This window comes from Lactuca saligna, chromosome 3, assembly GCF_052625555.1.
Source record: "Lactuca saligna cultivar CGN05327 chromosome 3, ASM5262555v1, whole genome shotgun sequence".
NCBI classification, from domain to species: Eukaryota; Viridiplantae; Streptophyta; class Magnoliopsida; order Asterales; family Asteraceae; genus Lactuca; species Lactuca saligna.
The window spans coordinates 52908162-52933304 of NC_136419.1; the positions used below are offsets into that span (position 1 = coordinate 52908162).

At 38.5% G+C, this 25143-nt stretch overlaps 1 protein-coding gene across 1 annotated transcript; it reads left to right on the forward strand.

Annotated features, from left to right (window-relative positions):
* Positions 1 to 1417: 1417 nt before the first annotated feature.
* On the forward strand, positions 1418 to 24296 carry LOC145036558 (rust resistance kinase Lr10-like). Its single transcript, XM_078985023.1, has 3 exons — positions 1418 to 2143; positions 2265 to 2297; positions 23105 to 24296. The coding sequence occupies exons 1-3, from the start codon at positions 1426 to 1428 to the stop codon at positions 24148 to 24150; spliced, it is 1797 nt and encodes a 598-aa protein (XP_078841149.1). The 5' UTR covers positions 1418 to 1425; the 3' UTR covers positions 24151 to 24296.
* The last annotated feature ends 847 nt before the right edge of the window (positions 24297 to 25143 follow it).

The following is a 25143-nucleotide window of genomic DNA, read 5'->3' on the forward strand; positions in this document are numbered from 1 at the left end:
TAATGGTCAAAAGCTTAGCGAAAAGGACAACTTGTTAAAAGTTTTGAAACCACAGGGACCGTCTGTGAGGTTTTTTGAACTTAGGGATTAAACTTGATATTTTTGAAAACCATAGGGACCATTTTTGAAGTTTTGTCTTATTTATTTTTTTTCAATTTTTTTTATACAAATATTATACTGTTTCGTAGGGAATTAAAAACATTAAATTTTAATATATTTTTTTTATAATTTTTTAGTATATATACAGTTTAATAAATATTAAAAACACTGGAAAAAAAAGATCGATCATCTTTCACTATCTTTATTTTTTTTCAATTTTTTTATACAAATATTATACCTCACTCTTCCTATTTAAGCATTACACTTTTAACCATAGGAGAAGTCTTTCAATCAACACAATGAATATTTTTGCCAATATCTTGTAGTAAAATTAACAAAATGACTCCTTTAAATGCCTAAAGAACAAAAGAAACAGCTCTACACGCATTTCTGATGCAAATTTCAGTTTAATACACAGATACACAGAGAAAATTAGATTCAGGTGTACCCATGAATCGTAGTTAAATTCAAAAGTAGAACAATCTATGGAGGAAAATTCAGATTCTGAGTCAGACATTGCAACAAACACATCGTGGGCATAGAAAAAGTCATCTTCAATCTCACTAAAAACCCATTTTCATTTTACAAATCTTTACTATTCCAGGTCAAATTCTCGAAAACAAGTGAAAAAACACGACATTAGTAAAGGTACTCTAAAACCCTATATAAACAAAATCAATTTCATTTCAAGTAATTTGAAAGACATTTTGATAACTGATGAGGATATGGTAAGACATCTAAACTTATTTATATCTTGATGCTGAAAAAATACAAATCACGTGAAAAGTTATGTCACAAAGAAACAGCTTTAGGTAATCCCTAAAGTAAAATTTCATGTTCGAATATCAAATTCAAAACTACATATCCTACATATAAATACTGTTGTTATGTCTATAATTTCTTAGAATATGACATGATATTGAAAATTTTAAGAAGAGTAATTAAATACGTCTTTATTCAAAACTTTTGATTATGCTGAATTCAGACATATTAAAGGGGCATAAGATGAGAACCACATGAAACTTTCCAAGTTATGTTTTGGCGTGTGAAAAGGTTTAAAGAATGGATGGAAGGAGGAGAAGAGTCGTTGATTCAAAAGTCTTGATGAATTATTGGTCAACAAGGAGAAAATTACCAAAGTGACATAGTTTCTCTATATTTTTGGAGTAAACATTGGGGCAAGTTGAGTCTTTTGAGTGTGAAAGGTTATTAAACGCTACTCACATAACTTCCTCTGGACAGCATATAGACCTAAAAGATATATATATGTGTGCATAGACACTCATGCATATAAGTTTCTTAAACCTTTTCTGTTGGACATTTGAAATGATTCGCGTCTTCTTTTTAGCCTCACTTGTTCTCTCTTTTGTACCTTATATTCACTCTGCTACAGAACTCAACACTTCTCTGTCTATCTGCCCAGAAAGTTTCAGTTGTCCAAATTTGGCCTCCTTCACGTATCCGTTTTATAATAATGCCACTGACATGCAATGTGGGTTGATTAAGGTCATCTGTACTTTGAATGGTGGGAGTATTCAACTTGGAAGAAACTCATATGACATTTATAGCAAGTATGTGTCTGATCCGATGGTCTCAATCCGTAATTTAACATTTGAAAAACTTGTAAATGATAGCAATTGTGAGGCACTTATGGATAATTTCATTTCTCCAAGTCCTCATTTGTATTCCATCTCAATCGTACCCTTCATCACTCTCTACAAATGCGCAAAGCTTCCAAATTATGTTGCAGAAATGGAAGCTTATTTTGACCAATCTAATTACAATAAAAAGAGATGTGGAGATTACAATTTCTACTATAACCATTCCATCAGTGATAGAGCAGTTCCAAGTGATCTCCCGCCTGCATGTCAAGTAATACAGCTGCCTGTGAATGTGGGAGAGAGAAGTAATGGTAACGAGACTAACATATTTTCTCTTCTTAGTTCTGTAGTCTCTATTTATTTTGTAACTCCATGCAATAAGTGTCAAAAGGAAGAGGGCCGATGCTACACTCTCAATGGACACTTCCAGTACTGCAAAAATGGTATTTACACCTTTTTTTTTTTTTTTTCCTTTGTGTTAACTCCTTATTCTGGGTATACCGGATAATCGATATGTCTAACTAACATATATATAACTTATCTTTTGTTGTCTGGTTGCTGCAGAAACATCAGTCAGAAAACGGAAACTGATCCTAGGTAATACACATCTTTCATCAAAAGCATTAGTGGTAAATATATATAAATGCATACACACACATATACATGTAGAATTTTTTTTTGTGAAGGGGTTGCATTTTCTTGCTCTAATTCTTGCCTGATATGCCTTCGTGTCCTCATGCTCTTTCCTGTCATATTTCATGATATGGTATAGGAGCTACTACCCTTTTTAGCCTTTCTTGTTAGAATCCAGGTGTGAATGAATAGATTAGGTTGAACGGGTTTTGTATTGAGTTGAAGATGGGAGAAAGTGAGATCATGTCACCATCTATATTGTCAATAACCAAGACTGTTGCAACTCTATTCCACCGAGCAACTCAATTTTTTTTTTGCTCGCAACATCTAGTGGCTTTGTTCATTAATGTCTCTTTCTGGATCAATCAAACCTTCATTAATCCAACACCCAATCTCTTCAAATTCACCTAATCAGAGAATATAATTGCCCTAGACCAAACAAACACCTCTTTCTTGACCTAAAACTCGCTGGGGATTTTAATCCAACACCTTGCATGCGTAAATGGCAACTCTACATCAACCTAAAATTATCTGTAGAGAGAGCCCCCTTCTAATTCAAATCCCAAAAAGGCAAAAAGCAAGACAACTCAACAAAATGAAAATGATTGAAACTTCTTTGTTACTTGATTCTGAATCGAAAACTTACCAAAAATATTAAAAAAAATACACATCAGTGTTGTGAAAATTGTAAATCTAAAAACTATTTTCTGCCTTTGATCTTGATTAAGAATACAAACAAATTCTAGATCGTCACCAACCAATTGCTTTCCAATGTTTTAAAACCGGGTTTTTAGTTGATTCGGTGTGATGACCAGTTCACGGGTCAATCGGTTCAACCGGTTGAACCGCCGGGTCAACCCGGTCTATGGTCTTTTTCTATTTTTATATATTTTTATTGTCCTGCATAATGCATAAACATATAAAACCAATAATTTGATGTCCATAAAGTTTAAACATTGAAGAAACCACAAACGACTCGTAGTTTTGACATTCGCTACTTGTATCCAACTATCCAAACCCTATTAAAATGGGTCAATCCGGTATAACCGGTCGAACCACGGTTTAGGGAAAACCCGGCCGGTTCGATCCGGTCCGTATTTTTACAAAAAACTGTTCACAATTGACTCGCCTTCTACTCCGGATCACGGTCTAACCGGTTGAACCAGCCGGGTTGACCCGGGTTTTAAAACACTGTTGCTTTCCTCCATCACCCTTTTACTTTTTTACTTTGATTTGACATCATTTTTTTTTATTTTTTGTTTTTATTATTATTATTTTATTTTATTTTATATTATTATTATTATTATTATAATTATAAATTTCGATAGCCATATATGGACAACATTATAAATTCGGACTACATTATAAAATTCGAACGACTATATAAAATGAAACAAAAGTAAAGTTTGCTTTCAATCTTTATTACGTACCACCGAACCAATTAATATATCCGTGATAAATAAAGACAAACTTTGCTTTTGTTCCGTTTTATATGGTTGTTCGAATTTTATTATGTTGTCCAAATTTATAATATCGTCCGAATTTTAAAACTTCATTCTAATTTTAAAATGTTGTCAGAATTTCATACGGTTATTGAAATTTATAATAATAATAATAATAATAATAATAAATAAATAAATAAATAAGTACTAAAAACAACAAAAAAAAAAGGAAAAAAAAAAACAAAAAGACAAAATAAATCACATCATATGATGAAATTGGAAAAAAAAGAGGAGTGGTACTTACAACGTTAGTCAAATGAAAAATCTCAACTCACTTCTCTTTCTCATCTATCTTATATCTTATTATATCTTATTACACATCCTAATTAATGTTATATTACTTGTTAATTTATTGATTATTCATTTTAAATTTCAAATTTGAAATTTTTATTTTTTTCACTTTAAGTATATTAAATTAATAACATTAAAATAAAAATTAAAATAAAATTAATACATATTATAAGATGATATAATTTTACATATTTATAAATCAACGATTATAATTTTATATAACTAAAAAAATATCTCGTAATTAATAATTTATTTAAAATAATTGATTAATAATTTTTAAGTTTTTAACATGAAAGTTTAATTAAATTTATAACTGTATTTCTCACGGGTTATAAACTAGTTGTTAAGAATAAAGGAAAAAAAATGATCTCGCGAAGTTACAATACACGAATTTTCAAATGGAAAGCTAAATGGCTGTCTCTCAAAATGGGGTCAAAACTAGGATATCAAAATACCATGTCGGATCCGATCCTAACGGACCCATTTTCCGTACGAATGATATTTTTACAATCTTTTGGGTTCGGGGGCAAGAGTGGGGGCAAGTTTTACTCTTGTGTAGTTTTTGGGTGCAGGAAATTAAATCTCGAATACCTTACGGAGGCCTCGAAGTAATTACCCTATATATAATTACGCTATATTTAACTATTATATTTATAAAAATAAATATTAAACTTAGAATACTCATTGAATATTGTATGTTTTGTATTTGAATAACTAGTGTAATATTTAAGGTTAAACAAAATAAACGAGCAAAAAATAAGGTAAATAATGTTAAATAGAGGATTTCAGGGCTATAAGAGGTTTAGTGGAAACGAAGGAAGGATCGGGGCAGTCTTTAAATTTGGGGGCAAAGTAACAGGGGAATTTGAGGTTTGGGGAAGTATAAGAATTCAGTGGCGGGGGTGGGGGAGATTATTTTCGCCTCCGTTTGATCCCATTGACATCTATAGTCAAAACTCATGTTTTGCTTATGTACAGCTATACAACAAAGAAATGTAACGACCGAAAAATCCAACTAATTTAAATTTTTCAAAAACAATCCGATTTTATTAAATTATTACAAAAATGTTTTCAATACATTATTTATCAGAATATTCCCAGGTCCATTTCATGAAACATAAACGCGAGGAACGGTACGATCATGCTTTTGCCTTGCCACAGTCTCCTGAAGAACCTGAAAAACATTAAACCACAACTGTAAGCCCGAAAGCTTAGTGAGATACCCCCAAAATACCAACCACATATACGCCCTTCCAGGCTACGACCTTCCGGTCCAAAACATATTGCCTTCCGGCCCATAGCATAAAAAGCATACATAACATAACAGAACATAGAACAACCATGCATATCGGGTCTACTGTGTGACTGGTCCGCCGTATCGGGCCTTCAGTACACCGGATCTACCCTCCGAGTCTAGTCATGTCCTTCGAGTCTACAGTGTGGTTGGTCCGCCCGCACCGGTCCTTCAACCCACCTGGTCCACTCTCTGAGTCTACAGTATGACTGGTCCACCCGCATCGAGCCTTCAGTCGGCCTGGTCCACTCTCCGAGCCTCGACACGTCTGGTCCGCCCTCGTGGGGCCTATAGCCTATCCGAACCGCTCGCTGGGCCTTCGGAACAACCGGTCTGCCCTGGGTATCTTGGCCTACAACACAAAGCAGGACCCGCCTCAACCCATCTCCAGTCCAAACAACCATGTGCACATAACATACAATCATATAATAATCATAGTCAACAAACCAATCAAGCAGATCACATAGCATATCATTACCTTAACCAGGTTACCGACCTAACCGGTCACTAGCATAGCATCACTCTACATATCGGGAAACTGAACTTAACTAGGTCTCCAGCATATACCATCCTAGCTACCAGGATGCAGACATATCAAACAATAACATAATAACCATATCTGAATCTCAATCCAATAAAGGGCTGGCCTTGGTGCCTTAGACCCTGTTGATATAGTGAGGATAACTCACCTCAAAACTGCCGGCTGAAAGGATAAGATCCCGCTGTTCCGAACTCCAACATGAACTCCTCCACTGAACACCAAAACACTCAACTCAATATATATATTCTTAATTACCAAAATACCCCCGGAAGACAACTGGTCACCTTGAACAAAGTCAAAGTCAATCCCTGAATGACTCTACTCGCCGAGTCAACCAGATGACTCGTCGAGTCCCTATGCTCAGAACTTCCCTCAATCCGCGACCTAACTCGCCGAGTCACCCCGAGACTCGCCGAGTCCAACAACTTTGAGTCCACTCGCACCCAACTCACCGAGTCATCCCTTGACTCACCGATTCTCGACTCAACCAGAAAATATTGGGACTCTTCGACAAGACTCGCCGAGTCTAAGGCTATCTTCAACCTACTCGCCGAGTTGTTCATCCAACTCGTCGAGTTCCAGCTCATCTTCAAGCAACTCGTCGAGTCCACCCTTGTGACTCGCTGAGTACAACCGATCTAAATCCAAACAGAAGCATTCCAAGCCATGCAATTGATCCTAAATATAGATCTAGCCTCCTACAATCCATTCATCACGTAAAGTGGAAAACTTTACGTGAATCCAAAGAGATCTAGGCCTTATTCACTTTAGAGCTAGGGTTTGGGACACGATGGCTTCACTAAGCACTCAAACACAGGAACTTTAATGCACTCTAGGCCTTCAATATTCCAGATCTGAGGTAGCAACCTCAGATCTAACCTCCAAACTCCAAAACATACCAAAATAAACTCCCCACAAACCCTAAAATGATGAATCCATATGAGTGATAGCCCAAGAACGAGATGTTACCTCAAAAGAATGCCCCAACTGCAATGAAAATCGAATCCAAGCAAAGCCCTTTAATCCAAGCCTCTTCTCCTTCAAGATTTCTTCAACAAACACATCCCCAAGCTCCAAATGTACTCTAATATTCTTCAATCACGCTTTCTAGGGTTTCTGGACTTCAAGGGGGATCAAAGAGGCTGGGGAGAGGATATAATGTTCTTTAAATAGGGCTCATTCCCCGGATTTAGGGTTTTCTCCACTCAGCACCTACTCGCCGAGTCCATCTTTGGACTCGCCGAGTAGGCCACTTGACTCGCGACCAAAGTCGCGACCCTACTCGCTGAGTTGCCCTTCAAAATTTACACTTTTAGTCCTTCAACTCTACTCTTTCTATTCCGGGATGTTACAATTCTCCCCCACTTAAATTAGGCTTCGTCCTCGAAGCCTACGACAACTCATCTCCAAAAATACTCCCACAACACGCCACCTGGCCTTAACCGGACCAGGTCCCTCAAGGCATGCCCATTGAAACTCGAACTCACTTTCTCCTTCCTTGCGGTGTCCTGACCACCGTCTTAAACCGGGCACCGACTTTACCCTACGATAACCACACACAACAACTGAGTACCACTCATGATGCAACACTGCTCCAAATCACAACCATTACTCGACTCATGTGAGCTATAAATAACTATGCACCACCCGATTCCCGATCCGAATCCAACTCTATCCATACCATGTTGACAGAAAGACACACTCTTCAGAGCAACTCCCATGAGTTCTCTTCTTGCAATCGCATGCACATGTGAACTAGCTCTAGCACCCTCAGGTTAGGAAACTCATCACTCTGATGACCCTCAAAACATCCCTCAGGATGAACCACTGATACACAAATCCTTTCCCGAAATCAAGCTGGGAATCCAAAACCCCATATCTACATCCCTTATGAGCCTCTTGACTTTACAACCTCGAAATTACCTTCCGCGACCTCAGAAGACATCCCCTCATGATGTCATCCCAAACCTCCGCCGCACACGCTGCTCAATGACCACCGTTAGACCACTCCGACCATAACTCTACACCGCCATTTTCACTTCCGTGAATTTGCACTCCCCTTCAGAATTACATTCCTCCCTTTTTCCTTACCAAGGAAAACCACTCGACCGCCTTGTCACCACGAAAAGTACTACGGTGCTCACCCAACGCTACACCACCTCTTTATAGCGTAACTGGTATCCCATACACCATACATACTCTGAATCCACCCGAGAAGACTCTCAAGTCCATGCACTACCTTCACTGATTGCGATCAATCTCTAGGGTCAGACCTTGCAACGCTAACATATCGCGACATACTCAATCCATTACCTCGAACCGATCTAAAAACACATGCAGAGTCTTCAGCATGACTGGACCGCCTTACCAGGCCTTCAGTCAAACTGGACCACTCTCATAACCTTCATCAGACCTGGACCGCCCTCCAGGGCCTTCAGTCTAGCTGGACCGTTCACTGAGCCTTCGGCCTGACTGGTACGCCCATTGGCCTTCAGTCTATCCGGGCCGCTCAACTAGCAATCAACATTCCGAGTTACCTCTCTGGGAAAACCTCCCATGCATACTGTTCTAGCCCCCCAGGGGTTCCGAACTCTATCTCCATCATACATACTCGATCCTGGCCTGATCCCAGGCCCTGCACAATCAAGCTCTTGGTCTGTATCCCGCCCCGCACGCCTGCCATTTACCCATATCAACCAATGCCCTCGGCTGACCGAGACACTACTGAATTCCATGCAGGTAAACAACCTTTCATACTCGTCGATCCTCCGGAGAAATCTCCAATTCTCCCCCACTTAAGGCACTGACTACCAACCCTCGGTCGCTATCACCGACCTCCCAAGATAACCTTGCACAAAACCCACATTTACACTCAGACTGATTCCCACTAGCACTAGCAACCTTCGCAAAACAGATTTCCACACCGATCATCCCGCTCGAAAGGAACCCAATCTTCAAATATTCGTTCCTCAGACTGCAGATGCTACCCGACATTCAAACCAACACCGCATCCACCAATAATCCTCACAAAAGATAACCAGCGAAAACCCGAAATACTAACCCATACCCATGACAAACCCTCAAGGAACAATGGATACCAAAACGAAAACCACCCAACGAGACTAGCAGATAAACGATACTCCACAATAATCATAATAAATAAGACAACAAGAAAGAAACATACCCGCGGCTGCATCCGGTACTGCTCGAACCTCCTCCGCTGCAAGCTGAAAAGCACGACCCTAAGCCCTTGGGGGCTCCGCTCCACCCTGACCTCCACCTGTGATCCTCAACGTGGCCGGTGCTGGAGCCTGCACCGGTCCTGCAGCAAGATGTGGATAGTTGACCCTCAAGTGTCCAACCTGATGACTATGATAACATATTCTCAAATCCCGAACCGGCACTGACTGCCGACAATCCCGCGCATAGTGTCCCTCCTTTCCGCACTTGCGGCATGTACCACCGGACCGATAAAATCCGGTGTGACCCCTCCCACACTTTCCACAAACGTGGCTGCCCTGATCTCCCATCCTGGAATCAACAGTCTTAGACCGTTTCGTCGCCGGCTGCGACTGAACCGAAGCTTGCCTCAGCTCACACATCTGCAACTCAATCTCTAACTCACGCCGCCTAGCGGCCTCCTGCAACTCCAACAAGGTCTCGCACCTCTGCGCGGACACAAACTGCCTGGTGTCCCTCTTTAGCATACTCAGATATCGGGACATCTGAGCCTGCTCCGAAGCGAACTCAGGGAAAAACATCTCCCTCTCAGTAAACATCCTGGTGATTTCTGTCACCGACTCCGTATCCTGCTTCAGCTCAAGGAACTCCTCAGCCAACCTCTCCCTCTCGACCCGCAGAACATAGCGAGTGTTGAACATCTCTCTGAACTGATCCCATGAAATAGCAGCCCTCTGCGCATCCGAGTATGACCCCGTGGTCAATCTCCACCAATCCTTTGCCCCGAGCCTTAACAGGTTCAAAGCACACCTCACCCTCTGATCAGCAGGGCATGAACACGTGAAGAAACACCCCTCCACATCTGATAACCATCTCATAGCAACGATCGGATCCTGAACTCCATCGAAGGTGGGAGGCTTCGTATTATCGAAGTCCCGATACTAAAAACCTCTACTAGCTCCTCCCCCTGCCGCTGCTACAGCCGCTGTAGCCGCCGCGGCAGCCGTCTCCGTGAGAGCCGCATAGCACTCATCAAAATACTCCACCATGGCGGTCTTGATCGACCCAAACAGTTTCGGTAGCTCAGCCCGAAACAATGCAGCAACCTCATCATGCAGGATCTCACGAATCCTCGCATCCAACTCGCGCGTACTCATCTGACTGACAACCTCGGGCGGTACGGACCCACCTGGAACTCCCTATCCTGCTCCTGATCCTGACCCGGATCCACTCCCAGCATTCCCTGAAATCTCCATACTGAAAATAAAACACCAAAATCTCAGACACCTCCCACTATCCCGGGAACCAACTCTCAACCCAACCCTAGAGGTCATGGTTTCCCTGATACGCGTATGGGTCCTGTGCTTTCAGTAGTACGGGCCCATACTACCTTCCAAACCTACCCATATTTGTATGAAGTACTACCACAACACCCTAGTGACAAATATACATAGCAAGCGCTCGATCCTCACTCCTAGAGGAACATTGGAACTCTCAATAGAGGAACCCTAGGCTAGCAGGCATCACATAACAAGCAACATTATCATGAAATCCTGAAGATCCCTAGCCTATCACTAGCATGCTGTTCTATTAAAGCTCAAATAAACAAATGTCATGAATGGTAATTTGGGGTTACTTATTGGCTTCGGCTGATCGTACCTCCGCGTCCTCCTTACTTATTTTGAAAACCATTTTAAATTCTCTTTTGAAAACCCTCCTCGATTTGAGACTGGAGTCACACAAGTGTCCTCCAATTCACTCAAACCAAGGTTCTGATACCAACTTGTAACGACCGAAAAATCCAACTAATTTAAATTTTTCAAAAACAATCCGATTTCATTAAATTATTACAAAAAGGTTTTCAATACATTATTTATCATAATATTCCCAGGTCCATTTCATGAAACATAAACGCGAGGAACGGTACGATCACGTCTTTGCCTTGCCACAATCTCCTGAAGAACCTGAAAAACATTAAACCACAACTATAAGCCCGAAAGCTTAGTGAGATACCCCCAAAATACCAACCACATATACGCCCTTCCAGGCTACGACCTTCCGGTCCAAAACATATTGCCTTCCGGCCCATAGCATAAAAAGCATACATAACATAACAGAACATAGAACAGCCATGCATATTGGGTCTACTGTGTGACTGGTCCGCCGTATCGGGCCTTCAGTCCACCGGATCCACCCTCCGAGTCTAGTCATGTCCTTCGAGTCTACAGTGTGGTTGGTCCGCCCGCACCGGGCCTTCAACCCACCTGGTCCACTCTGTGAGTCTACAGTATGACTGGTCCACCCACATCGGGCCTTCAGTCGGCCTGGTCCACTCTCCGAGCCTCGGCACGTCTGGTCCGCCCTCGTGGGGCCTACAGCTTATCCGGACCGCTCGCTGGGCCTTTGGAACACCCGGTCCGCCCTGGGTATCTTGGCCTACAGCACAAAGCAGGACCCGCCTCAACCCATCTCCAGTCCAAACAACCATGTGCACATAACATACAATCATATAACAGTCATAGTCACCAAACCAATCAAGCAGATCACATAGCATATCATTACCCTAACCAAGTTACCGACCTAACCAGTCACTAGCATAGCATCACTCTACATATCGGGAAACTGAACTTAACTAGGTTTCCAGCATATACCATCCTAGCTACCAGGATGCAGACATATCAAACAATAACATAATAACCATATCCGAATCTCAATCCAATAAAGGGCCGACCTTGGTGCCTTAGACCCTGTTGATACAGTGAGGAGGATAACTCACCTTGAAACTACCGGCTGAAAGGATAAGATCCCGCTGCTCCGAACTCCAACACGAACTCCTCCACTGAACACCAAAACACTCAACTCAATATATATATATATATTCTTAATTACCAAAATACCCCCGGAAGACAACTGGTCACCTTGGACAAAGTCAAAGTCAACCCCTGACTGACTCTACTCGTCAAGTCAACCCGATGACTCATCGAGTCCCTATGCTCAGAACTTCCCTCAATCCGCGACCTAACTCGCCGAGTCACCCCGAGACTCGCTGAGTCCACTCGCACCCAACTCACGAGTCATCCCTTGACTCACCGATTCTCGACTCAACCAGAAAATATTGGGACTCTTCGACAAGACTCGCCGAGTCTAAGGCTATCTTCAACCTACTCGTCGAGTTGTTCATCCAACTCGTCGAGTTCCAGCTCATCTTCAAGCAACTCGTCGAGTCCACCCTTGTGACTCGCTGAGTACAACCGATCTAAATCGAAACAGAAGCATTCCAAGCCATGCAATTGATCCTAAATATAGATCTAGCCTCCTACAATCCATTCATCACGTAAAGTGGCAAACTTTACGTGAATCCAAAGAGATCTAGGCCTTATTCACTTTAGAGCTAGGGTTTGGGACACGATGGCTTCACTAAGCACTCAAACACAGGAACTTTAATGCACTCTAGGCCTTCAATATTCCAGATCTGAGGTAGCAACCTCAGATCTAACCTCCAAACTCCAAAACATACCAAAATAAACTCCCCACAAACCCCAAAATGATGAATCCATATGAGTGATAGCCCAAGAACGAGATGTTACCTCAAAAGAATGCCCCAACTGCAATGAAAGTCGAATCCAAGCAAATCCCTTTGATCCAAGCCTCTTCTCCTTCAAGATTTCTTCAACAAACACCTCCCCAAGCTCCAAATGCACTCTAATCTTCTTCAATAACGCTTTCTAGGGTTTCTGGACATCAAGGGGGATCAAAGAGGCTGGGGAGAAGATATAATGTTCTTTAAATATGGCTCATTCCCCGGATTTAGGGTTTTCTCCACTCAGTACCTACTCGTCGAGTCCATCTTTGGACTCGCCGAGTAGGCCACTTGACTTGCGACCAAAGTCGCGACCCTACTCACCGAGTCCATTCATGGACTCGCCGAGTTGCCCTTCAAAATGTACACTTTTAGTCCTTCAACTCTACTCTTGCTATTCCGGAATGTTACAAGAAACCTATTAGGGTGATGGTGTCAACGGTGAGTTGCGCAAGACAAGGGTTATACCGTAGGGTATACGAACCCTTGGCTGGAGAGGTCAGGCGAGTTTTATCCTTGGCGGGTTGTAGAACCTGTGAACTCTTCTACCTTTTTCTTTATCCCATACACCCTCTTTGACCATTAAGCGTTCATATATATATATATATATATATATATATATATATATATATATATATATATATATATATATATATATATATATATATATATATATATAAATCGCAGCTTTTTTTAAAATTTTGTTGAAAAAAAATTAAAAATCAAATATATATATATATATATATATATATATATATATATATATATATATATATATATATATATATATATATATATTTTCAGCGATTTTGTATTAAAAGGTGCGATTTTTTTAAAAAAAAAATTAAAAAAAAAGTTCTGTGATCTCTAAGTATTTTTTATGCATTTTTATGATTTTTAGGGTTTTTTGTTTTCCATAGAACCTAAATCTCTCTCTCTCTCTCTCTCTCTATATATATATATATATATATATATATATATATATATATATATATATATATATACACTTTCTTTAATCTATATATACCGATCAAAGTACACTTAAATTATATTCCATTCTTTCTAAATTCCATTCCGACTCTCCCAATTCCATTCCACACCTCTTCAATTCCACTTCTACGGATTCGTGGCAAATCCAAACAAGGTGTTTCTAGCCAAAGACATGGCCGCAGAAATGTTAACACCAGTCAAGATTTATGCTCCGGAATCCCAAAATCAAAACTAACCATGATACAAAAAAGATCAACAACAATTTAACCAATATCCGATACAACAATCCTACAACAAATTTTGTGTTCTAAAAGAAAAATACTTGGTATAATCAATACCTGCAATTTTCATAAAAAGTTTCGGAAACCCAATTCTAATGTTCTCTTCCAAAGGTCTCTTAATTTTTTGATACTCAAAAAGTAAAGTCCGAATAATCTAGTGACAAACCCCTCGTACAGAAATCAACAAGCAAGTACAGAGCACAAAATCGTTTCTAATACATGAAATTGTACGAAATGCTAATAGTCAAATAAATTGTTGGAAAAGGAAGAGGTGGATTTGTCTAAGGCATATGTCAATGTTTCTAAAGATAAGGCATGCTAAAATCAACAAAGGTCGGAGGCATTTTGGGAGCGGGTCCTAGAACATTTTAACGTTCAATTGAGAGGTTCAAATCTGACAAGGCACTAAGTGAATTCAAAAATGGAAAAACCTTCAAAAGAAGTGTAATGGTTTCAACGACATCTACAACCATAAGCTGAACAATATGGAGCGCGGGAGTTCTGAGATAGATGTTTTAAAAAGATGCACAAAGCGAGTATCTTAGGCTTATTAATCAGGAAATATTTTCCACATGACAAAGCTTGGGATGTTTTGAAACACCATGCGAAATGGTTGCGCGTAAAAAAAGTCGGTGGAGACTCACTACCTCCTTCATCGAAACGAACCAAAACATCTTCATCCAACGCCTTCACAACATCTTCTGATGCATAATTTCCACCCAGATTCAGCCAACAACAAAATACGTTGGTGTTGAAGACACAGCACCTCGGAGAAAACAAAAAAGAAAGAAAGCGACATCGACAACCTCAACACCAAATGAAATAGTTGATATTTTCAACAATGATGGCATCCACACTGTAAACAGAACATAAATGGGAGAGAGAAAATATATGGATAAAAAATTGTGTCTTATATGAGAAAATAAAGAATGAAATGCTCAATTGCTGGCGCAGGAAATAGAGGACCAAGATATGAAGTATTTTCTCATTTTGTGTATCATCATTTGGTTGGAGATGTTCCGTGCACATTGCTTTAAAGGAAACGATAAAATGCAGCAAAATATACGTGGGAGTTTTATAATTTTATTTTAGGAATTTAGGATTTTTTTAATTATCGTGTCTTCTTTTTATTTGGACTAGTTTATTTTTAATTTAAAAATGTTATATTTTTATTTTGTTTTTAATTTTATAGTTTAATAAATTAATAATGAAAGTTTAATTTAGAAAACAAAAAATGAAAGTCGAGTTAGGATGGAATGGATGAGAAATATGGAAGGGAGGAGAGAGAAAACTATGTAACAATGATGTGATTAGTTGGTTGGGATGGATGGATACCCTTAACCCTTATGAGTATCAATTATAATATATAACCTATATCTATAAAATAGTATATAAAAAATATTCCTATTTTACATAATACGCCTATTTCTTTATTAAAAAAATGAATGCAAAGTAAGATCACTAAAGTGTAGTGTGTGATTGAATGTGTTTTCATTTATGAATAACCATTGAGATGTATAAATTTTTTTGTGCCAAGACTTAAGACTTGTGTTTGATCCACCATCATCTTTAACACTTTAAAAAAGAAACAAAACATAATACTATTGATTTTCTTGTGTTTTTCAAAGGATATTTTTATTAATTATGAATATAAGAATTCCATGTACAAGAATCATATTGTGTGTACCATGGTTTTGAGCTCTAGTTCAATGACAATAGCTTTCTGGTTCTTCGACTTCTTGGAGATAACTGCTTAATTAAAGATATTGACCACCATATGCTTTTACCATAAAAAACAATTTGACCTAGAGGAAATGATTGCTAAGATTGGAAACTCTTCTATTCAACACAAGAACATAATTACAATAGTAGGAGCAACTCTCACACTCAACTATTACATACAACCAATCCTCTTCTAAAATTCTCACTTTAAGTGTTATGCTTAAACTCTCTGAGTTTGACATAACACTTAGAGTGAGGGTTTCAGAAAGAGGGTTGGTTTTTTTGTAATCGTTAAGTGTAAGAGTTTCTCATCCTATTGTAATTTTATTCTTGTGTTGAAATAGAAGAGTTTTACAACCTAAGAACTGATATCAAAGCCTCAGTTGGTGTCCAGATTTTTTTTTTTGAATTTCTTTGTTTATAGGTCAAATTGTTTTTATCTCAAAATTCATTTTGGGGCACACCTTTGGAGAGGTCTCGTTTCAAGGATTCCGAAAATATATTTTTCGGATTTTTTCGACCATCAGAAGACTTCCAAATCGTTGGTTAAAGGTTCGTCGGAAAAACCAGCTTGCCAAAGAAGATGATCTTAACATGACATCACAGTGGCGTCCTCTTTGACTAGATTTCTAGAAACTCGCAGTTTGGCCCTTGATGTTTTAGAAATATGTAAATAGGTCCCTTTATTTCTAAAAACTCCATTTCGGTCCCTGTTATTCTGAAATTTACCATTTTGGTCCCTCTACTTCTAAAAACTTTCAAAAAGGTCCCTATGTGGTAGAAATTATTCACTTTGGTCCCTATAAATTTGTAAATTACCGATTAGCCCTATAGGTTTGAAAAGTTACAGATTAGCTAATAACTTTTCCAAAAAGTATATTTTGACCCTAGAAAAGTCTATCCTACCATTTTTTATGCTTCTAAATCCAACAGTGAGCTCGATTTTACTTGTTGTTCCTCTAAATGTTTGTAAAAGAGAGTTTCAAGTATTTTCGATGTAATCTACAAATACAATTATGATGGTTTGAATTACCCCCATAAATTAGAACATGTGGAAGCCAAGGATGGAAGATTTGCTGAATTAGAAGGATTTAGCTGATCCTTTAGAAAAGAGAGGCGTCAAACCCGATATGAAGACATACAAAGTTTAGACAAGAATAAATAAAAAAACAGTGGTGCAAGAAATGATCTGACCACAATGTTTTTCATCATGTCTCTTAAGAGACAGATGCATACAAACTTTGGGAGAAGCTCGAGAATATGTATCAGGCAAAGACAATGTTAAGGACCTTGCTGATGAGGCGCCTTGTAAACCATAAGTTACAAATTGATACATCTCTAACCGAGCATACAAGCTAGTTGTAGAATCTCGTAAACCAGCTCAGTCTTGCTGATTAGGTTCTAAAAGATAAGGAACAAGCCATAATGCTCATTAGTTCTCTACTAGAACATTGGGAGACACTTGTTATGACTCTCAACAAAATTTCCCCCGATAGCAAAGTAACAATGAAAATGGTCACAAACACCCTAATGAAAGAGGAAGACAAAAGGAAAGAAGCTGGTGCATAATATTTTTTTTCCATGGTGTTAGAAAACCAAGCAATAAACTAAGGAAGAACCGAAGGTAGAGGCATATATGGTTAACAAAATGGAAGATCCGAAGATCGAGGTAAATCACGAGAGTATGGTAAGTCTAAAAATACATAGTTTAAAGGCTATTGTAATTATTGTAATTATAATGGACATAAAAAGAGTGATTGCTGAATGTTCTCATGGGAGAAGCTCAAGATGAGCCAGAGTTCAAGTAGAGAGAACAGTGAAACCATGGTCCTCATAACACAAGACATTGCCCTTGTTACATATAAGGAATAAGCATGCATGCATGTTAGCACTAATGATGATGAGTAGGTGATTGGTAGCGTTGCAGTATATCATTTAAATCCAAACCGAGAGTTATTTACTACTTATAAACCCGAAGATGATAGTATTATGAAGAAGAGAAACACCATTTTCTCAAGCATTGTTGGTATTGGTGGTGTATATATAAAGACCAATGTTGTAACAACCATAAATTTTACGTCAAATTTAACCTTTTTCAATCATAAATAAAAACCACATAGCATTGTTTACAAAATGTTTTCAAATCATTTTCCATCAGAGTGTCCCAAAAATATAACATAAGGATGAGGAGCGATACGGTCACGCCTTCGCCTTTCTACTATCTTCTGAAGTACCTGAAGCAGTAAACTGAAAACTGTAAGCCTGAGGGCTTAGTGAGCTACCCCCGAAATACCAATACCACACCGACAATACCACAACAGTAATAATCAATTCAATCAACATGCATACTGGGCCATCGACCTGAATGGACCGCCCTACCGGGCCTACAGTATGTCTGAATCCATCCTGAGCCTTCGGTATGACTGGTCTGCCACGTGGGCCTACAGTCCCCCTCGATCCGCTCATCGGGTATATTGGCCTACAGCACAAAGCAGGACCGCCTCAACCCAACCACAAACAAATAATCATGTGCACATACTATCATATATAGCCATATATAAACATATAACATATCTGTCACACTGATCATCAATCATAGAATTCTCCTGTAACTAGAGTACCGACCTAGTAGGTCACTAACACACCAATCCCTACGGATCATAAAAGCATAACATACTGTCTACCTCGTTTCCGAACTAACAAATCACAACCACATGCAACATACCATAACAATAACAACTAAAGGGTCGGCCTTGGTGCCGTAGACCCTATCGATATAGTGAGGATAACTCACCTTGCAAATGTCGACTCGAAAGATACACTCCAACTCTCGGATCACCCGACACCGGCTCCACCACCTAAGATCATAGCACAATATGCTCATAAGTCCTTAACCTTATAAGGTACCCCATAACCCATTAGTCAACCCCTAATCAAAGTCAAAGCACTCAGTCAAGGTCAACAGTCCATGTTGACCCCAAATCGCCGACTACCATCGGCTACTCGCCGACTACCATCGGCTACTCGCCGAGTTCCTTGAAGTATAATCCAACTCGCCGAGTCATCGGGGTGACTCGTCGAGTTCCTTTGATTCTCATTCGAACTTTAAGGCCACCCTTCGAGTTCCCTCCTTGCAACTCGATGGATACACGCTCATACATATCCAAGTGAACACTCATCCGACTCGCCGAGTTGTTCTTTAACTCGTCGAGTCTTATGGCGATCTTCATCGGACTCGCCGAGTTGTTCATTAACTCGTCAAGTTCACGACCATCTTCATGTGACTTGCCGAGTCAACTTTGCAACTTGCCGAGTCCATTCAATCATTTTATCATGCAGACAACTTTTAAGCCATGGCAAGACCCCAAATTGTAGATCCAATTTCCTTAGGCCTGCTTATCACGTAAAGTTGCAAACTTTACGTGCATGCAAGGCTCCAATGACTCAAAAAGACCAAACTATGCTTGAAATGGGGTTTTACACATAGGGAGGGGCTCAAACTTTCCAAAGCTAAGAACTTTATGGTCCTTCAATCCATAGAGAGTTCAGATCTGAAGTTACAACTTCAGAACTTGGCTCATACTCCAGGAAATGACTTTATAACCCAACCAAGAACCCTAACCTCCAACCAAGGAGGTCTAGAACGAAATAGAAAGGAGGATAACAGCTTGATACCTTCCCAAGAGTTGACAAATGGAGTAAATATGGATTTTCCCCAAGCTCCTTGCTTCAAACCACTTGCTTGCATAGCTCTTTTCACCAAAAATCCTCTTCCAAGGATTCAAACACACAATGGGCGCACACACACATTAGGGTTTGATAAGAGAATGCAAAGAGGTTGAAAGAGGTTTGTGTTCCCTTAAATAGGGTGCACAACCCTGGGATTTAGGGTTTCGGCCGCCAGCTCCTACTCCCCGAGTCCCAATATGGACTCGTCGAGTAGGTTACTTAACCCGTGATCCTTACCGCTGCTACTCGACGAGTAGATCAACCAACTCGTCGAGTAGGGCTTAAGCCAATAACTCATATTTAGACAATACCTGAGAATCGGGGCGTTACAAATGTAGGGTGTACATTGGTGCTGAAATATGTTCAACATGTACCAGTGCTGAGAATGTATCTTATCTTAGTTGGAGCTCTTAATGTTTAGGGATATGATAATCAATTCAAAGATGGCACTTAGAAGTTGTTAAAAGGTGTTATGGTCGTTGCGATGAGACAACACTATGGTGCACTTTGTAAAACCTCTATACAGCTGCTTCAACCAAGTCTCAATGTTGTTGAATAAGAGACATCACCAAACTTGTAGCATAAAAGACTAGGCCACATGATCGTGAAAGGATTGACGACTCTTGTAAATAAGGAGTCTATTTCAGTGGCAAAAGATGTTTTCGTGGATCTATGTGAATACTATCTATTTGGGAAACAATATAAAGTTTCCTTATGCCCCACAAGAAAGAACCGTTACGAGTTGTTGAGCCATGTCCACTTCGACGTATGTGGAACCACTAAAGAAGATGATGAAGTTTATGATGAAAATCAAGAAGGTGTTCATTAGGGGAGCTTCCACCTATTGATAAATCAAATACATTGCCAAAATTTGAAAATGAAGTAACTCAAGGTCGAATATCTGAACGAGTTTGTTTTCCATCAACAAGGTACCCAACTTCAAACTATATCCTTCTTACCAACAAGAGGGAGCCAAAGAGCTTTTAGGAAGTTTAATCTTATATTGACAAAGCCAAATGACAGAATGCCATGGAAGAAGAAATGAATTCTTTGTAGAAGAATCAAACATATAAGTTGGTGAAACTCCCCAAAAAAAAGAAATACTTGAAAAAAATGGCTTTTCAAGTTGAAGAAAGATGGCAAGGAAAATACAATGATGTATAAGGCAAGAATCATTGTCAAAGGTTTCCAACAAAAAGAAGGAATTGACTTTGATGATATTTTTTCGCCGGTTGTGAAGGTGATGTATATTTGAGTTGTTCTTCGATTGGTTTCCAGTCTATATCTTGAACTTGAGCAGATGGATATGAAAACAACCTTTCTCCATGGTATTTTGGATGAAGAAATATACATGGAGCAACTCGATTGCTTTAAAGTCACAAAGAACTAACATCTCTTCTGTAAATTAAAGAAGTGCCTTTATGGTCTTAAGCAAGCCCCAAGGAATTCGTACAAGAAGATTGACTCATGGCGAGTTACGAGTACAAAAGAACCATTGCAAACCACTACGTCTACCTAAAGAAGTTTCTAGATAGGAAAATTATCATCCTTTTGCTCTACGTTGATGATATGCTAATAGTGAACTAAGATGGAATGATGATCGACAACTTGAAGAAGGATATATCTAAGTTCTTTGATATGAAAGACTCAGGCCCAACACATCATATATTGGGCATGAAAGTTATCTATGATGGAAAATCAAGAAAAATGTTCTTATCATAGGAGCAGTATGTTGAACATGTGATCAAAAGGTTCAATATGGAAATGCCAAGCCCATTGGTATGCCATTGGTAAATCACTTCAAGTTGAATAAGAAAACTTATCCCTCTTATGAGAAAGAAAGAGAAGAGATGAAGAAAGTCCCTTATCCTCATTTGTAGGAAGTCTAATGTATAGGGGCGAGGCTATATTGGTCCAAGGTGGGTCACTTGACCTACCTAAATCTAATAAGTTTACAACAAATTACATACAAAAAAATTAGGACCTACCTTAAATATTTTGAAGGATCTATGTTAATGTGTTTGGTAAAAAAGAGAACAAAAAAACTATAAAATATACGCAATAGAAGGCATATTATATTTATGACTTGAAAGAGTCCCAAATTGACACCAATATGAAAATGAAGACTATTTTTTTCTATTATAAGTAAATGTTTCATTTTTCATTTTTTTACACCATAAGCTTTTCTATATTTTGGTTTAAACTTGCTAAATCAAAGTATAAGGTGGTTTTAGTGAAACCTTTTCATGAAGGAATGACCAATTTGGGCTCGGTCCTTTCACCACCAATTTTTATACACGTTAAACTGATTATATTTTTGGTTGAACCGACCCAATTGAACTTGATTTTCTCTTGAACCAGCCCATTAAATTTGGTTAGTGAACCAATTGACATTTTATTCTAGACTCACCACTGCTTACGTATTCAATGGTGTGTACAAGAGCAAATATTGCTCATGATTTTGGTGTTGTGAGTAGACATCTTGCTACTCCAGGAAAACAACATTAGGAAGCAATCAAGTGGATACTTCGTGCCTTAGGGGTAGTTCGAAAGTATGTTTATGTTGTGGGGGAGAAAAGCCAATCGTGGAAGGTTATATAGATGCCGATATGGATGGATATCTTGATAATAGGAAATCTACATCAAGTTACGTTTTCACTTTGGCAGGGGGCTATCTCGTGGCAATCCAAGTTACAGCAGTGTGTAGCACTGTCAACAACAAAAGCCAAGTATAATGTTGCTGTTAAAGCTGAGAAGGAGCTTATATGGATAAAACAATTTCTTTAAGAATTAGACTTTCCACAAGAAGAGTACATGATTGATTGTGATATTCAGAATGCTATGGACCTTAGCAAGAACTTAATGTACCATTTTCTCACAAAACACATTGATATCCATTATCACCGCCTTAGAGAAGCAATTGAGGGACGAGAATTGAAGGTGTTAAAGATCAACACCAATAACAATCCTTCTGACATGTTGACCAAGGTGGTCATCAACACTATTAACAATCCTAGAAGGTGACATTTCTTGATTTCCAAACTCTATCTAGAAGCCCACCATTGTTGATGGCAACATTTTCTTCCTAGGGTGGCATGTTCTTCTTCCCCTATGGTGAACATAATAAATGATGACAGGAGAAATGGTGGCTTCCATGAATATAAATATAGGCTTTATCTTCAGTTGTAAAGCATCCCAAACTCAGAGAGTTTAAGCATAATACTTAGTGTGAGAATGCTAGAAAGAGGGTTGGTTTTTTGTAATAGTTGAGTATGAGAGCGACTCCTCCTATTGTAATTATGTTATTGTCTTGAACAAAAGAGTTTTCCAATCCCAACAATGATACCCATTTGGTTAGTCTCTTGTTTTCATTTACTTCAAGTTCAAATTGAGTGATAGCTTAAGTCATTCATATATTTTATAAAATAAATCACTCACTGAATGCATAACATCATAGGAAACATTGATACACAGATCACTCAATGATCTAATTTATGCAAGATTAATTAATTATGTTACTGTTTGGTTATTTTCATATATTCATAATAGATTTTATAAGTCATGGATTTATTTATCATACACAAAATTTTGTTTACTCAGTTTACATTTTAAATTTTAATAATCAATATTTTAAGATATTCTTGTCGATTGTTTGATGCAGCTATCTGTGTCGGATCTGTGACAATGTTGGTTGGGATAATTTTCTGTTTCATACGGAAACTCAGATGGCGAAAAAAGACAAATAAGGATGTTAATGTGGAAAAATTTCTAGAAGATCATCAATTCCTTGCTAAAAGGTACACTTATTTGCAAGTAAAGAAGATGACAAACTTATTTGAACTCAAATTAGGACAAGGTGGCTTTGGTTCAGTGTATAAAGGAACATTAAGTAATGGAAGCTTAGTGGCGGTGAAGATATTAAGTGAATCGAAAGGAAATGGTGAAGATTTCATAAACGAAGTCGCAAGTGTTGGCAGGACGTCCCATGTAAATGTCGTAAGTCTTGTGGGATTTTGCTTTGAGGGCCATAAAAAAGCATTGATTTATGAGTTCATGCCTAATGGGTCACTTGAGAAATTCATATATAACCCTGGGTTTTTGAGTAGTAGTCAACTTGGTTGGGAAAAATTACGTGAGATTGCTATTGGGATTGCCCGAGGCTTAGAATACTTGCATAGTGGTTGTAACACACAAATTTTGCATTTCGACATAAAGCCCCATAATATTCTTTTAGATAAAGATTTTTCTCCTAAGATATCAGATTTTGGCCTTGCTAAGCTATCCCTCGAGAGAAGAAGCATGATGTCCATGTCCCTTATGAGAGGAACACCTGGGTATATAGCCCCCGAACTATTCTCAAGGAGTTTTGGGCAAGTATCCCACAAATCAGATGTTTATAGTTATGGGATGATGATTTTGGAAATGGTTGGAGGGAGGAAAAATGTTGAGGTTGGAGTTGATCATACAAGTGAAATATATTTTCCTCATTGGATATACAAAAAAGTTAAATTTAATGAAGAACTTGGACTGCATACAAGTATGAGTGATGAAGAAAAAGAGATGGTAAGAAAAATGATTATTGTGGGCTTATGGTGCATACAAACAAATCCCTTGAACCGACCAACAATCACGAAGGCATTGGAAATGTTAGAAGCGGACTTAGAGTCACTGGAAATCCCTCCAAAACCTTATTTGTCTTCTCCATGAAGGTCAGTTGGTTCCTCATTTACAGATTAATTACATCTTTGTAGTCTATTTATTGGAAGTTTGAAATATCTCAGTGTTGTAAGTTCTATTAAACATGGTTAGTCCTAAATTTGTATCGATGGACCTGTGGTGCTCATGAAATAAGCAAATACCCAATCCTATTGGAAATTAGGGTGTTAAACATGTTATACAATAAAGCCCCTGTAGTCTACAAAGAGTAATTAAAGAAACATATATAATTTAACATTGCAAACACACGGAGGGGCAGATTGATTAAAACCTAACATAAAAAAACATATTTTTTTATACCTTTTTACTAATTAATTACTTTTTCTAACGACTATTTTTGAATAAAACATATTAATCATTTTAAATAGATGATTACCTTTTCTAATGTCAAAATTTGAAATGTATGTGACTGCCTTTTTCATACAATTAATGTTAATTTTGTCTCCAATATTAACTGCAAATATATTTAAGGTGCTCCGTGTTCATAATTCATTAACAAGTGAAAACACAAATCCCATTGAGTTTGAAGATATGCTTACATAACTGAGAAAAAAAATCAACTATATCAATGTTTTTGATGATCAAATTAAATGTCACAATCTATAAAAATAAAAATAACAAAAAAAATTAAAAAAAAGCCTCGTTGTCATCAGTCGTCATCATCTATTTACTCTATTTGATTTCCATATTTTGTTATCAGTTAAATCTATGAATATGGTAAAAATAAAGTATATTGCCTATATTGGTAAAAAGATGTTGGTGATTTTGATCATCAATGTTATTTAAGTGTAATGAGATTACTTTGTGTTGACCAAAAATGATCTTGATAAATATTAAACAAGTAAGGAAGGTGTGGAGTACACACTTGTTTAAGTTTGATCAAGTTTCAAAGTACACTGTCATTTAGGGGCGAAGCCCCTGAACAAACGGGGGTCCGGGGGCAGCACCCCTGGGAGCGGGGTCCAAGGGGCGGCAGCCCCTGGC

What these genes read in the sequence shown, in the direction of transcription:
- LOC145036558 (XM_078985023.1), top strand. Translation starts at nt 1,426, where the DNA reads ATGATTCGCGTCTTCTTTTTAGCCTCACTTGTTCTCTCTTTTGTACCT. An exon ending in CTTCCAGTACTGCAAAAATG is followed by an intron (nt 2,144 to 2,264) that starts GTATTTACACCT and finishes TGGTTGCTGCAG; the next exon opens with AAACATCAGTCAGAAAACGG. An exon ending in AAAACGGAAACTGATCCTAG is followed by an intron (nt 2,298 to 23,104) that starts GTAATACACATC and finishes TGTTTGATGCAG; the next exon opens with CTATCTGTGTCGGATCTGTG.